At 44.7% G+C, this 12,983-nt stretch overlaps 1 protein-coding gene across 5 annotated transcripts in view; it reads right to left on the bottom strand.

Annotated features, from left to right (window-relative positions):
- RALGAPB (Ral GTPase activating protein non-catalytic subunit beta) overlaps window positions 1–12,983 on the bottom strand; it is a 200,559-nt gene that overhangs the window by 83,516 nt on the left and 104,060 nt on the right. For 3 of the 5 annotated variants that reach the window (XM_090020643.1, XM_090020644.1, XM_090020647.1), the window contains exons 13-15: window positions 11,023–11,087; window positions 10,678–10,810; window positions 5,028–5,161 (exon numbers count right to left, since the gene is read on the bottom strand). In XM_090020643.1, coding sequence (XP_089876769.1) covers window positions 5,028–5,161; window positions 10,678–10,810; window positions 11,023–11,087 — 332 coding nt within the window. The remainder of the gene's footprint in view (window positions 1–5,027; window positions 5,162–10,677; window positions 10,811–11,022; window positions 11,088–12,983) is intronic. The other 2 variants (XM_090020645.1, XM_090020646.1) reach the window with 1 other exon arrangement.

Below are 12,983 nucleotides of genomic sequence, written 5' to 3'. Positions count from 1 at the left end.
GTTGGCCCCTCCCCCTGGTGCTGAACATGTGGCCAGCCAGGCACAGCAGCACCAGGGCTCCAGTCCCAGTAAGGGATCAAGGGGGGCTGGAGAACGGGGGAGGGGACTATGGGGGGGGGACACTCACTGGCCCACCCACTCCCCCAGCCCCCCCCCTCAACCATGGGAGTGAAGAGGAAGTAAAAATGTACATGGTGTAGTGACTCACCATGACTTTAAAAAGAGTCAGTGATGAGAAGGACTTTGCTTAATGGGCACTACCATAGGTCTTATTTAGATGGGATGCACTCCTGAGAATGCGGGGGGTGTTTGTGTCATCCAACAGGAGACTGTAAATCATGGAACACCTGTGGTTCTACAAGGTCCTGAAAGAGTTCCGCACTTAGTACAGGCTGCAGAACAAAGGCCCTGCGACTATGTCCAATCACAGAAAGATACAGGAGGCAGTCAGAAACAGAGACATGCTGTCAGCTATGGAGCTACTCCCCAGCAACAGCTGCCAAGCCGTGTGGGAGCGGATCTTCCACAAGAACCTACGAAAGGACCCAGAGACCTAAACTGGCTAATAGCCCATTGCACACTCCCAGTGAGGGTGTGAAGACACAGAGAAGGGCAGAGAGGGTGACCCAGCTGCCCCAGGGAAATCTGCCAAAGCACAACAGAGACCACTGACCACCTCCTATGGCTCTCCCCATACACCAGGGCAGTGTGGAAAAATGTAAATTGGCTCCGCAAAGCAGTGACAGCGGTTGTACCGATGACAAAAGAGGCAGTGGTGTACAGGCACGTGTCTAAAAACTAGGGGACTCAAACAGCTCCCTTTGATCATATCATGTCCTGCATCAAGAGTGCCCTGTGCAAGTCCAGGAACCTCCTGATATGCAGGCACACAAAACTCAAGGAAGAAGACTGTGTTCAAATGGTACTGAGTGAACTCCAGTCCTACTACCGAAAATCAATAGAACAGGACAGGGAGGAGGTGACCAATTCCACCTGGCAGAGGGACCATTGACACAGGCTGTCCAAAGACCCCCACCCTCAAGGGGAAGTGGACAGTGATAGCAAAGGAGACAATAAGTCAATCAGGTTGAGCAACAGTGAGGAGGACAGCTGCAACAACAGCAGCAGCAGAACCACCTATGACAGTGATAGCAAACAAACTGAGGGCTTAAAGCTCAGAATTGGAGTAAGAACCTAGGGACAGTATAAATGTAATAAGGAAAGGAATGTGGACAGGTGTGTGGGAGCATGGATACAATTATTGTAATGAATGCATGGGTGTGTGGATGTGAGTTTTTTGGGATGGGTACAAGGTTTTGAAAAGGGGTTACATTTTGTAAAGAATGGTATGCTATACGGTATATCTTTATAACTATCTATTTATATATAGACCTTTTTTTTTTTGGAGCGAAAAAAATCAGCATTTAGTCCAGCATATGCCATGTGCTTTATTGTCATGCTCAGCACTGGCTGCATTTAATCAACTTCACAGCTGGTTTTCACTGCTCAGCCCATGGTGCTTTTGGCAGCAGTTTAATGATAGACACTGTATTTCAAGAGATTTCCTTGTCTGTGATTATAAAATGAAGGGCTTTGTCCCCATGCCAATTGGGTGGGGGGAACCTCATCTTGTGTTTGAGTCAATATGGTAAGTAACATGTCATGGCAGGGAGCATGACTGTGCAGATCACACATCAGATCCTGTTTCATCTTTATCTGCATGCCTCAAGAGCCCTAAAATAATTTTTAATACTAATTTTCACAGAATCACAGATAAGCAGGGCTGGAAGAGATCTCCAGGAGCCACCTAGTCCAACCCCACTACCCTAAGACAGAACCATTGCTATTCAACAATCCCTATTCAAACCATCCCATACAAATCCACTGTCTAACCTATTAACAAAACTACAGTCAACCCTGACAAAAATCACACAACACAGCATCCTAACCAGCTGCAGGTAAAGGAGGAGGACTAGGTGGACAACATCCTGCTGGTACACAGTTGCTCAAGAGATCCAAGGAAGAGGGCCATGCAAACCCCCCTCCCTCCAGTCTGTACCAATCTGACCACGGGCTAAATTTCTTTTTGATCCTAAATGTGGCAATCAGTCTCACCTTGAACAAAAGGGCCAATACCCTCTAGCCAGGAACCTCAGGGTTTTAACTTCCAGCAGCAGCACTGGCACACCCCAGTCAAAATCCCCAGCCTTGGCTGCAGCCAACACCCAATACCTCAGGGGGAGACTTTAAAAAAAACAAAACAACACAACCCCACCCTGACAGGTAGCACCAAGAGGTGGAAAAAAATTCTATCCCATCCCTATGTGGTAACCAGAAAAGCCAGAAGCTTGGGAAATACCCTTAGTAGAGCACAGACATAGCTACCACTAGAACAGCCTGTCCAATACAGCAGTGATGAAGAGTTCACACCTTCCTTAAGCAATCTATTCTACTGCTTCTCTGTCCTAACAGTGAAGTTTTTCCTGATATCTAAGCCTACTTCCCTGCAACTTCAAGCCATTGGTCTATGTCCTGCTCTTTGCAGCAAGACAGAAAAGGTGTTCTTGCCTTTTCTTTATGGCAGCGCATCAGATATTTGAAGACTGCTATTGTGTCCCCTCCTAAGCACCTTTTCTACAAGCACAACATGCCTATTTCCTTCAACCTTTCCTCTTATGACTTGCCTTCCAAAGCCTTTATCATTTTTGTCACCTCAATTTCTCCATGCCCTTTTTAAAAAATGGAGTTGAAAACTTGACACAACATAGTCTAGATGAAGTTGAATCTAAAGGTGCAGCAATACATTAGTCCATATCATATCAGCACTGATAAAAGGAAAACAGACGTTATCGGCAATCAGATTTTTTTGGCCAATGTGGCCAATAATGGTCACCAGTAAATGCTGCATGCATACGCACAGCTGCAGCAATCACACAGCCAGCCCAGCAGCCAGGAGAGCAGTGTCTGGCTAGTAAGTCCTTTGGGGGAGAAGAAAAGGGGTGTGGGGGGGAGGGGCAGATTGAGGCTCCTGTGGTGAGGGAGAGAGTGGGGCTGGGGCTGAGGTAGGCACTGCTCAGCCGGGGTGGAGCGGGGCATGGGACAGAGCTGGGAGAGGCTCATCGGGTGGGAGGGGGGCGGCACAGCTCCCACCACTACGCACACCCTCTAGGGAACCATCAGGGGGCAAGTGCCCCCCCGATCTGTACATGAGGCAAGGGGGGGTTGCTGCTGCAGGCTGGAGCTGGGGGTGGTGCTAGGGCTGTGCTTGGGGTGGACACCAGTAGTGCTGCGGAGGGCTATGGGGGGGATACAGCAAGTTTTGGCATGGCTGTAGCCTACCCCATAGCCATCCCCCACCCCAGCACTGCCGCCCTCCTGATCCAAGCACAGCCCTTGCCCAACCCCCTGCTGGGAAGAGCCTGGCACCGCCCCTGGCCCCAACAGTAGCCCACCCTCACCTTGTGCACAGATCAGGGGTACACACCCCCTATGACTCCCCCAGTGGTGCATGTAGCAGCAGGATCCACCCCACTCCTGGCACCCCCTGGACGAGCCACTGGGAGCTCCATCCCACACCCTGCCCTGCCCTGGCTGGGTAGTGCCTGCCCCTGCCCCTGCCCCAGTCCCAACCCCACTTCCTCCCCTCCACCACAGTGATCTCAATCTGCACCCCCATACCCCTTCCCCGCAACAGACTTACCAGCCAGATGCTGCTCTCCAAGCTGCTGTACTACATATCAGCAATTGGATCAGTATTGGCTGAAATGACTCATTAATAATCAGCCATGAGTGTCAGCCCCCCAATTTATTTTTTAAATCGGTGCACCCTTAATTGTATCACTGCTGATTAGACAGGTCTTATCTCTTTCCATGTCTTGCAACTAAATGCTTCTATTGATGCATTCCAAAACCGCATTTGCCTTTGGTACAGCTGCACCATGCTGCAGACTCAACATGAGTCTATGATATCGCAAGACTCCCAGATCTTTTTTCACAGTACTGCCATCCAGCTAGGTATAACCCATTTTGTAACTATTTTTTAAGTCCCGAGTGTGGCATCATGGGACAATTCAATGTATTTATTATAAAAGACGTCCAAAGGTTCCATAAGGTTGCCAGGATATTTTTTTATCCAATAACTTGATTTCTACAAAAGTTTCTCATATGTATAATTCTGCCAGAACATAATGAGCTGAAAGAATATTGTTCTAGTCAACTGTTAGGCAGGTCTCTACCAGTTTTTTAATTAAGCGAATGGCTGCACAGTGTTAACATTCAGGCAAGTGGAAAGGGCAGGAGATGCAGACCATTAGCTCTAGACCACAGCCATCCAACTGGTGTTCTTGAGGGCTGCATGCAGCCTGTAAGGCATTGATCTGCAGCCCCTGGGGTACCACCTGGTCACCCCTCCCCAAACCACAACTCTCTCCCATTGGTTTCCAGGCTTCCCCTCCCTCCCCCACAGCTTCTGCTTTCTGCTCCTGCCCAAGGAGGCAGTGTAGCATAGCCCACAGCACCAAAGAAGCCTGGTGCAGTGGGGGAGTATGCAGTCAAGGAGCTGAGGTGCAGGCCACCTGCATGCGCAGCACAACAGTAGGGGGAAAAGGAGGAGGGGATGAAGCCTAGCAGCCCATGGCTTGAGCTAATGCAGTGTGCAGCCTGTGGTTCCTTTGAAGCTGAACAGCAGAATACAATGTTTGAGTAGAAAAATAAAATTTCTTTTTCATTCTTATGTTCTCAGTCGAGGAAATGACTGTTGCCAAGGTGGGAGGGAAAGGAAGCAAGTGGGGAAAGGATCTTCAAAAATGAATTCACTATCCTGGTAAGGTTTCCAGCCTACAAGTCGCAGTAAAAGTCTTTTAAACTACAATTTCCACTTAAAAACCTGAATGTGCAATTCTTCAGCCCACAAAAATCACATCAGGAGTACTGACAGAATATTCTTCTCATATCAAATAAATGATAGCTCTGCTTCCCTCTGGAGGACATACAGTAACTAGATTAATTCTTGAAAATTCAGGTCTCACCTTTGCCAATCCAGAAAGAAGTTCTAATGCAGCTAGCGAAATACTCATGTCTTGCCTCCACTGTGAGTTGAGTCTTTGGGTTACAAGATGAATACTGCGAATCAGTAGTCCAGCTGCCGTATCTGTATTAAGAGCTAGGATATAACCCCAATACCATATACCACAGGGAAGGAAAACAACTAAGCATTAGTACCAATAAGCAAAGCAATCAATAAGGCACAAGCCAAGCAGCCACAAGTAGCACAGAAAAGAAAACTATAACATACATTGCAGAAACTATAAATTCAGCACATTTCACATGGGTTAAGCATTTGACATAGAACTCCTGCACATTATAAATCTAAATTAGACCAGCTTCTGGTATCTTTGTGAATATACACACATTTTATTGACATTGTAATTTAAATATTGTTAGAATAATTAATTTAAAACCATTTTAAGTTGCCACACCATAACAACTACATTTAAAGAATAAAACCATAGAATGGCAAACAGTTATTTCATACAGAAACTTTTGCTATAATATTTATGCTTTTGTAAGACCCCATAATTAGAGTGACCATATATTCCGTTTTATTCAGGACAGTCATTTTAAACGCTTGTCTAGTCATCCCATTAGTTTACTCAAATAAATGCTTTTGTCTTATTTTCAAAGGCTTCCATTTCAAATATGACAAAAGCAGAGCTCTCCATCCAAGCTATGCAACAGGGTCATGTGGCCCTGCTCTCCCAGGCACTCTGAGATAAGAGCTCAGAGTGCCAAATGTGCCAGAGAGCAGAGGAGGGAAGTAGAATGTGCCATTTTGAGACTCAGGAAATGCAGTCCCCATATTTATAGTTCCAGAATAAACACAGCTATTCTCAGAATATATAAATGATAAATAGAGGTCCAAGCAAAATATTAATGCTGAAAATTTCCTATAGCATTTCACAAAGATAATTTTCTCTCAAGATCTAAAGTTAAAGACTAGAGGAAAAAAGGTGCAATTATTTTAGACTTTTCTTGCACCTCTGGCTTGAAATTAAACAGGAAACATGTCTTCAGTATCTGTCATCTTACTGATATCATATTTGAAGGTTATTATATATTGATTTTCTAAGACCAGAGTAGGAGGAATCTTCATTAAGATTGAAATCAGACATTTAAAATCCACACTTTTAACAAGGTGTTTTTGTTAACTAGCAGCATAACTCAAAAACCAGCTACAGATAAAGACTGAAAACAGTCTATCTTGATTCTTCAGAACTTTTCTTTTCTAACGCCTAATGGAAATATGGAAACTACTCTTAGGGATTTCCCAAATTAGGTTTCTATTCTGTGCCTGGAGAAAACTAAAAATCCAATATACATGTGAGCAGTTCTAAAATGTTTTTAGCTAAAACACTAAGAAACCCAAGTCTTTCGGCTATATCACAATTATATTCAGTGAATGCTATATGAAAGGTTACTTTGAACCCCAAAAATAGATACTTTACATAAGATTCATCAGAAACACTTCTCAGTGCAAAATTGTGCCAATTAAATATGCATATAAAAATGTGCTGAAAAAACAGTGTTACTCTCTCAAGTGAGGCTTTTCAGATAAAATCAAATCCTGAAAGGACAGAGTAAAACTGCATGTGAAATCTGAGAACATACAGATTACTCCCAGGGTTGCTGGTTGTAGTCCAAGGACATAGGCAGGCAAGGTTTGTTTGTTTTTTTTGGGTAGATGCGATATATTTTATTAGACCAACTAAATAGTTGGGAAAAGGTTCTTTGCAAGCTTTTGGGCACAAATGCCCTTTGCCAGGCAGATGTTTGTGCCTGAAAGCTTGCAAAGAACCTTTTTCCAACTATTTAGTTGGTCTAATAAAAGATATCACATCTACCCAAAGAACCTTGCCAGATTATTCCCACTCATTAATCCCTTTGAAAGGGGGAGGGGGAAACCTTTAAAGCCAATAATTGGAGACAGTTCCTAGAATTAGATGTGCACCGATACATTGGTCCAATATTGGATCAGCACTGATATAAAGAAAATTGACTATATCAGAAATCGACCTGATGTGAGCAACCGCAGGGCAGCATGCAGGCAGCGAGGAGCACAGCCCAACAGCTTGGAGAGCTGCATCCAGCTGGTAAGTCTGCTGTGGTGGAAGGATAGTGGGGAGAGAAGAGGGATGTGGGGGGTCAATGCCCCCCACAATGAGGGAGAAGTGGGGCTGGGGCAGGCATTGCCCAGCCAGGGCGGGGCAGGCATGGGCTGGAGCTGCTGCTCATCCGGGGGGCGCGGGGGGGGGGAGGCGGCTCCCACTGCTGCATGCCACTGGTCTGGGAGTAGCTTGTCTGCTCATCTGACAGCTCCTGCTGCTGCTCCTGCCAGTTGTCTGGGAGGTCACAGAGGGTGGGGCAGGCGTGCGCCCCCAGATCTGCATGAGGCAGGCTGCAGCTGCGGGCTGAGGCTGGAAGCTGTGATGCACTGCTCTTGGAGTGGGAGCCGGCAGTGCTGGGAGAGGGCTATTGGGGGGGGGCACTGCAGTCGCCTCAAGTTTCACCACAGCCCCCCTCCCCACCCCCGTAGCCCTCTCCCAGCACTGCCAGTGCCCGCTCCAAGTACAACACAGTGCAGCGCAGCCTCTGGCTCCAGCCTGCACAGCCCAACCTGCAAAGATCCAGGGGCATCCCTCCCCACCCTCCCAGATGAATGGCAGGAGCAGTGGTGGGAGCCACTGGACTAGCACATAAGCCTCCAGACAAGCCACTTCCGGACCAGTGGCATGCAGTGGCAGGAGCCACTCCCCTCCCCGGAAGAGCCATTGCTCCATTCCGCACCCACCCTGTCCTGGCTGGGCAGTGCCTACCCCAGCCCCACTCCTCCCTCACCACAGGGGGCGTTGATCTGTCCACCCCATGCCCCCTCCCTCCCCCCTCCTCTTTCACCACAACAGACTTACCAGCTGGATGCAGCTGTTTCGGCAATTGGATCAGTACCAGCCTTTAGGCCTCCTTAAAAATTGGCTATTGGTATCGGCCCGCAGAATCTCTACTGGTGCACCCCTACTTCGAATCTACATTTCCAATAAAAAAAGTGCAACAAAATGATCTGTTGTCAGATATTCTACTAAATATTGACTAAAATCACCAAAGACCAACGAATAGATACAAATGAGAATCTAGGGGCATGGACACACCTAAAATCTTAGATCAGTTTAAACACTGTGTAAACCCAAAGAGGACAGACCTACAAACCTATTTAACTGACACCTGAAATGGTTCAAAAGTATACCTAGAAAATCAAGTACTGTTTTAAATCAGTTGACTCTGAAGCAATTCAGTGTATGGATACTAAGCATTTCATGACATAAAAGTCTCGTTGGTCCTCCAGGAATCCCATCCTGCATCGCTCCTCATTCCCACCCCCATTCCCCAAGCAGTCCCCTTCCCCAGCACCTTTCAACCCAGCGCCAAGACAGACAAGCACACTGAAGACTTTGGTCAACTGCAGGCTGCTGAACTTTACTGAACTCATGTTTACAAGACAAAGGATAACAGAAAAGTGAAAATTCCCTCAGCTACAGTGTAACAGGCTGGCTTCACAGGGCCGGGTCTCAGTGCCGGCTGCCCACCTGTTTGGGGCTAAACCCCTGCCTCACTCGCTTGCCATGCCTTGATGAAAATAAGTATGAACAATGTTACCAAAGCGAGAGGCTGCCCATTGCTCACCCTCCTGATGACAAGGGCCTTAGTGCACGCTCCAACCTTCCCTTACACGTGTCCCATGCCCTGCAGACAGCATGTAAGTTCTATCCAGTATTTCTATATTCACACATACAGTAATTTACATTGTTACATCCACTAATTCTGTATTCCCTCATTTCAGTTTTCTGCATTCTTTCGCTAGGTAACTGTGTCACATCCAGTAATTCTGCACTTTCACATTCCGTATTTCTGTAGTCTTTCCAAGTACTTCTACCCCCTCACCAGGGCCACTCATTTCTACAGCCCCTCAACCGGGCCACTTCAAACACAAGCTACCTTACTAAGCTGCTCTACACTCTGGCCCCTCACTGGGTTGCTTTACTGGCTCTAGGTCTTGCACCCAGTGGGGCTCAGCTGGCTAACGCCATACCTGGCCCCCTACACTGGGGTCTCTCACCCACTGTGGTTCAAGTGGCTAACACCATGCCTGTCCCCCACTACACTGGGATCTCTCCCCTCAGGTTAACACTGTGCCTGGCACCCACTACACTGGGCTCAGGTGTCTCTCACCAGGCTTGCCTGTCCCTGCTCCCTTCCGGTGTTGTAACCTGCCAACAGGTGGGGGCTAGGGTTTTCAGTTGTCCCTCCTTGCCTTTCATCAGGGAGGTAACTGACCTTGCATTTCTTAGGGACTCCCCTACCACAGGGAGTCCCACCAGGCCACCCTTCCCCGGCAGGGTACACTTTTAGGTCATACTCAAAACCAGGAGCCTCCAGCCAACCCCCATAGCTCCTGCCCTTATCTCCAAGGTATTCCTGGAGCTGGAGCTCAGCAGGGAGACATTTCTTCCCCACTGGCTGGTCTCTAACTGCTCTCTCTGCCTGGCTGGCCTTTGTTTGAGAATGACCACGGCTGTCTGCTTCCACCCCTCAAAGTGGCAGGCCACATACAAAGGTGCCCTGCCACATACAGGTTACCCATCCGGTAAAACCCCCAAAGCATGGGTGCAAGTGCTCTCCATGCCATTCACTCATCGCAAGACATGCTGGACTGGCTGCTCACTCACACCCCACTGGTGTTAGAACCACAACACTTTGTAGACAGCTGTGAACTGTTCCTAATCAGTGACATTTGAGACTGATTTAATTGTTATGCATGTCTGCATCTATATGTCTCTCAGTTGTGAGCTGATTTCCAATCACCATGATTTTGGAATGGTTGTGTGCGTCTGCACCCAAGGATTTCACTAAACTCTGTTGAATCATTACACACAGATTTTATTACAAGGACTAAAAATCCCCCCAAAACTACATGCACAATACAAACTAAAACAAACTAAAGTCAAAACATAAAATTATAATACATTACATCCAGCAGTTTAACTAGCATATATCCTACTTTATAGGACTATATTTAATCCTTTAAACAAAAATCCCCCAAGTGCACTGAAAACTCTGATCTAGCAAGGGCAGCTATTCAGGGCAGCTGATCCAGAGACAGAACTGGGAAGTTTTGCTCCCTAGGTGATAGCCAGGATAATAGTGCTGGTCAGATCACTGGTGGTGCCAGCTGCCATTTCTGTGCCTCACCCCTACCCCTGTACCATATCTGCACACCAACAGTTATGCTACCTAGCTGTAGATTGTCACACCTGCATCAAAATTAATGGGGAAATGACAATTTACATCAGCTGAAGATCTGCCCCACTGCTGGCAGATCTTTCAGAGATTTTAAATCAGATTCTAAATCAACTATTTCCTTTCCCTTTTTTAGGGAAGCTTTCAAGCTCTTTTTATTGTAAAAAGCATATTAACCAAGGGCTCCAGTAACTGCACTCAGGTTTACCACAAAACTCCAGGTACAAGGAACTAACTGCATTATCCACCCTCTTGTTGAATATATCCACACAAATTCAAACATTCAAAGATCTAATGGCAAGCTCTTAAAAAAAAAATCTAATTCCTTACCATAATCTCGTAGAAGAGCTTGTGCTGGTCTCTCACTATCTGGCGTTGTAGGCTCAGTACTTCCTCCACTTGTTGTACTAATGCCACTGTTAGTGCGACTGTGGCTTTTCAAGAGGCTATTTTCTCCACCATTCTGTAATTTGAAAAAATTTACATGAAGGCAGAGACTTCACAGTCCTTATAAACTTTAGTATCTTCAATACATTTAAAAACATCCTCAGAAGATATACTGGAAGAATAAGAAGGTCAAAGCTAATGAAAACAAGGTAGAAAACTTAGACATATAGGTATAAGTAATACATTTTCTAAAAAAAGTGTTAATAGCTTTATCATAAAACATTTTACCGTTTCCAGCTGACAGCTAATGGCTTCTAAGAGTGCTGAATCTTGAACAATATTTAACATTGCACCTACAACATTAAAACAGCAAGAATTTACACTTCATATGCAACACAGGCAGTATTTGTCTTACTAAAAGCTGTAAAAATGTGTCAATATTTCACTTTTAAATTCAACCTATCTAGGGTTCTATAACACCCACAGGAATTTCATTCAGATTCTAAAATTCAGCATAGGTGAAAGACCAAATGAGATGGTGCTTTTAGTCTAAACCTACGTTTTTTTTCAGAGTAAATGGGGCTGGACATTTAAAACATTTGATTTAAAAATGGAGCTTTCACTAATATACGTAGAGCACCTAGGACAATGGGGCCCTGACCTCAGTGGATTCCACTAAGAGCTAGAACCATACTACTGACAGGCAAATATAACTATGTTTTCAGGCATCCTGTTGCACTGTTAGTGTAGATAATATCTAGACAGAAGATAAAAATGCTTGTTAATGCCTGATTTTTATTTATTTATATTATATATATATATATATATATATATATATATATATGGAAGATGGAACATCAGTTTTGTTTAACTGTATTATTTATAAATTATATGATAATGCCCCTTGTGCAACTGTACTCCTATTCAAGTTTTCTTGGATATGAACACTATACAGAATAAAAAAGGTAACAAACTCATTTATGAAAGCTGGCAAGAATAGTTGGTTGTGTTGAGACCAGTCTGAAAGATCTTAACCAAACGTATTAAAGGAAGTGAATGTTAGAATGTTAAAAACGTGATCACAAAACTAATTTGAGAGATGTTTAAAAAATTAGTGAGTTCAGAAACTACAAAGGTGATGAAAGAAATTAAAAACTTGAGTACAGAACAGTTAAAATTCAACTTGTAAGTGAGCTAGAGAGAAGCACAAGTCTGTATAATCTCTCTCAACATAAAGGGACAACTACTGGCAGCATAAGGGGATATATGCTGGAATTTTATTTTAAACTTAACTTCCTCAGACAAAATTAAAAGGAATTATTTAATTACTGGCGCATAATCCCACAGTTTCTCTGACTGCACAATTCTCTGCCTTCTGATTGACCGAATCTATTTTAGATGATTCACTTTACAATTACTTCTGTATAGACATCTAGGGTGTAAATACACTAATATTCCTCTAGTGTTGTAGTCAACCCCTACAATTCTTCTGTTTCAGCTAGCTCCAGAATTCATACTTTTAAGTTATGCCAGCAAACCTGACCATCTTAACCACTCAAAGGAAACTCTGAAAAGTGTCACGTGTGTTTCCCTGCTTCCTCATCCATCCACCCTCCTCTTTTCCTTCTCATGTATACAAGACAACAAAGTTCTTACTCCTTCAGAAAATTAACAGCTTCCTTCCCCATCTAATTCTGAAGAAATCAGCAAGAAAATATTCCTGTAACTATTTTTGGAGAATATTTCTCCCCTGAAGGAATGGAAGAAACAAAGAGGGAAAATAAAGATGTTGCGAAAAGAATACTAGTATGGGAAAGGGCAGTTAAGTATTTTTGTTCTTTAATAATATGCATATTATGTCCTTCACCAGTTATGGTAGTGTTAGAGTGATGTTGTGACCATAACAATCCAGGAGATATGCAAAGTGAAATAATTTTTGAGGGTGATGTCCTTTACTAGACCCAACTGCATGGCTGGGCTAGACTTAGACAAGCTTTCAAATGCAGTGAATTTATCTTCAAGTCTTAGAAAAAAGCAGGCACAGCAAGAACTAAAAACAATCTTCAGGACTGTGAAACTGGGGAAGAGAGATTCTCAGAAAATATGTCACAGGCCATCCAAATAACCTGTTACAATACAAAGAGGACCCCTCCCCCCGCCAAACCCATGACTACATCCCTGGTGGTCACCTTCCATGCCATACCTGAACGAGTAAAAAGAACCATCAAACAATTGCAGCCCATACTCAA

The sequence above is a fragment of the Crocodylus siamensis genome, chromosome 10 (assembly GCF_052110815.1).
Source record: "Crocodylus siamensis isolate JL-2025a chromosome 10, ASM5211081v1, whole genome shotgun sequence".
In the NCBI taxonomy this organism is placed as follows: domain Eukaryota; kingdom Metazoa; phylum Chordata; order Crocodylia; family Crocodylidae; genus Crocodylus; species Crocodylus siamensis.
This window is presented reverse-complemented; position numbering and strand designations above follow the sequence as displayed.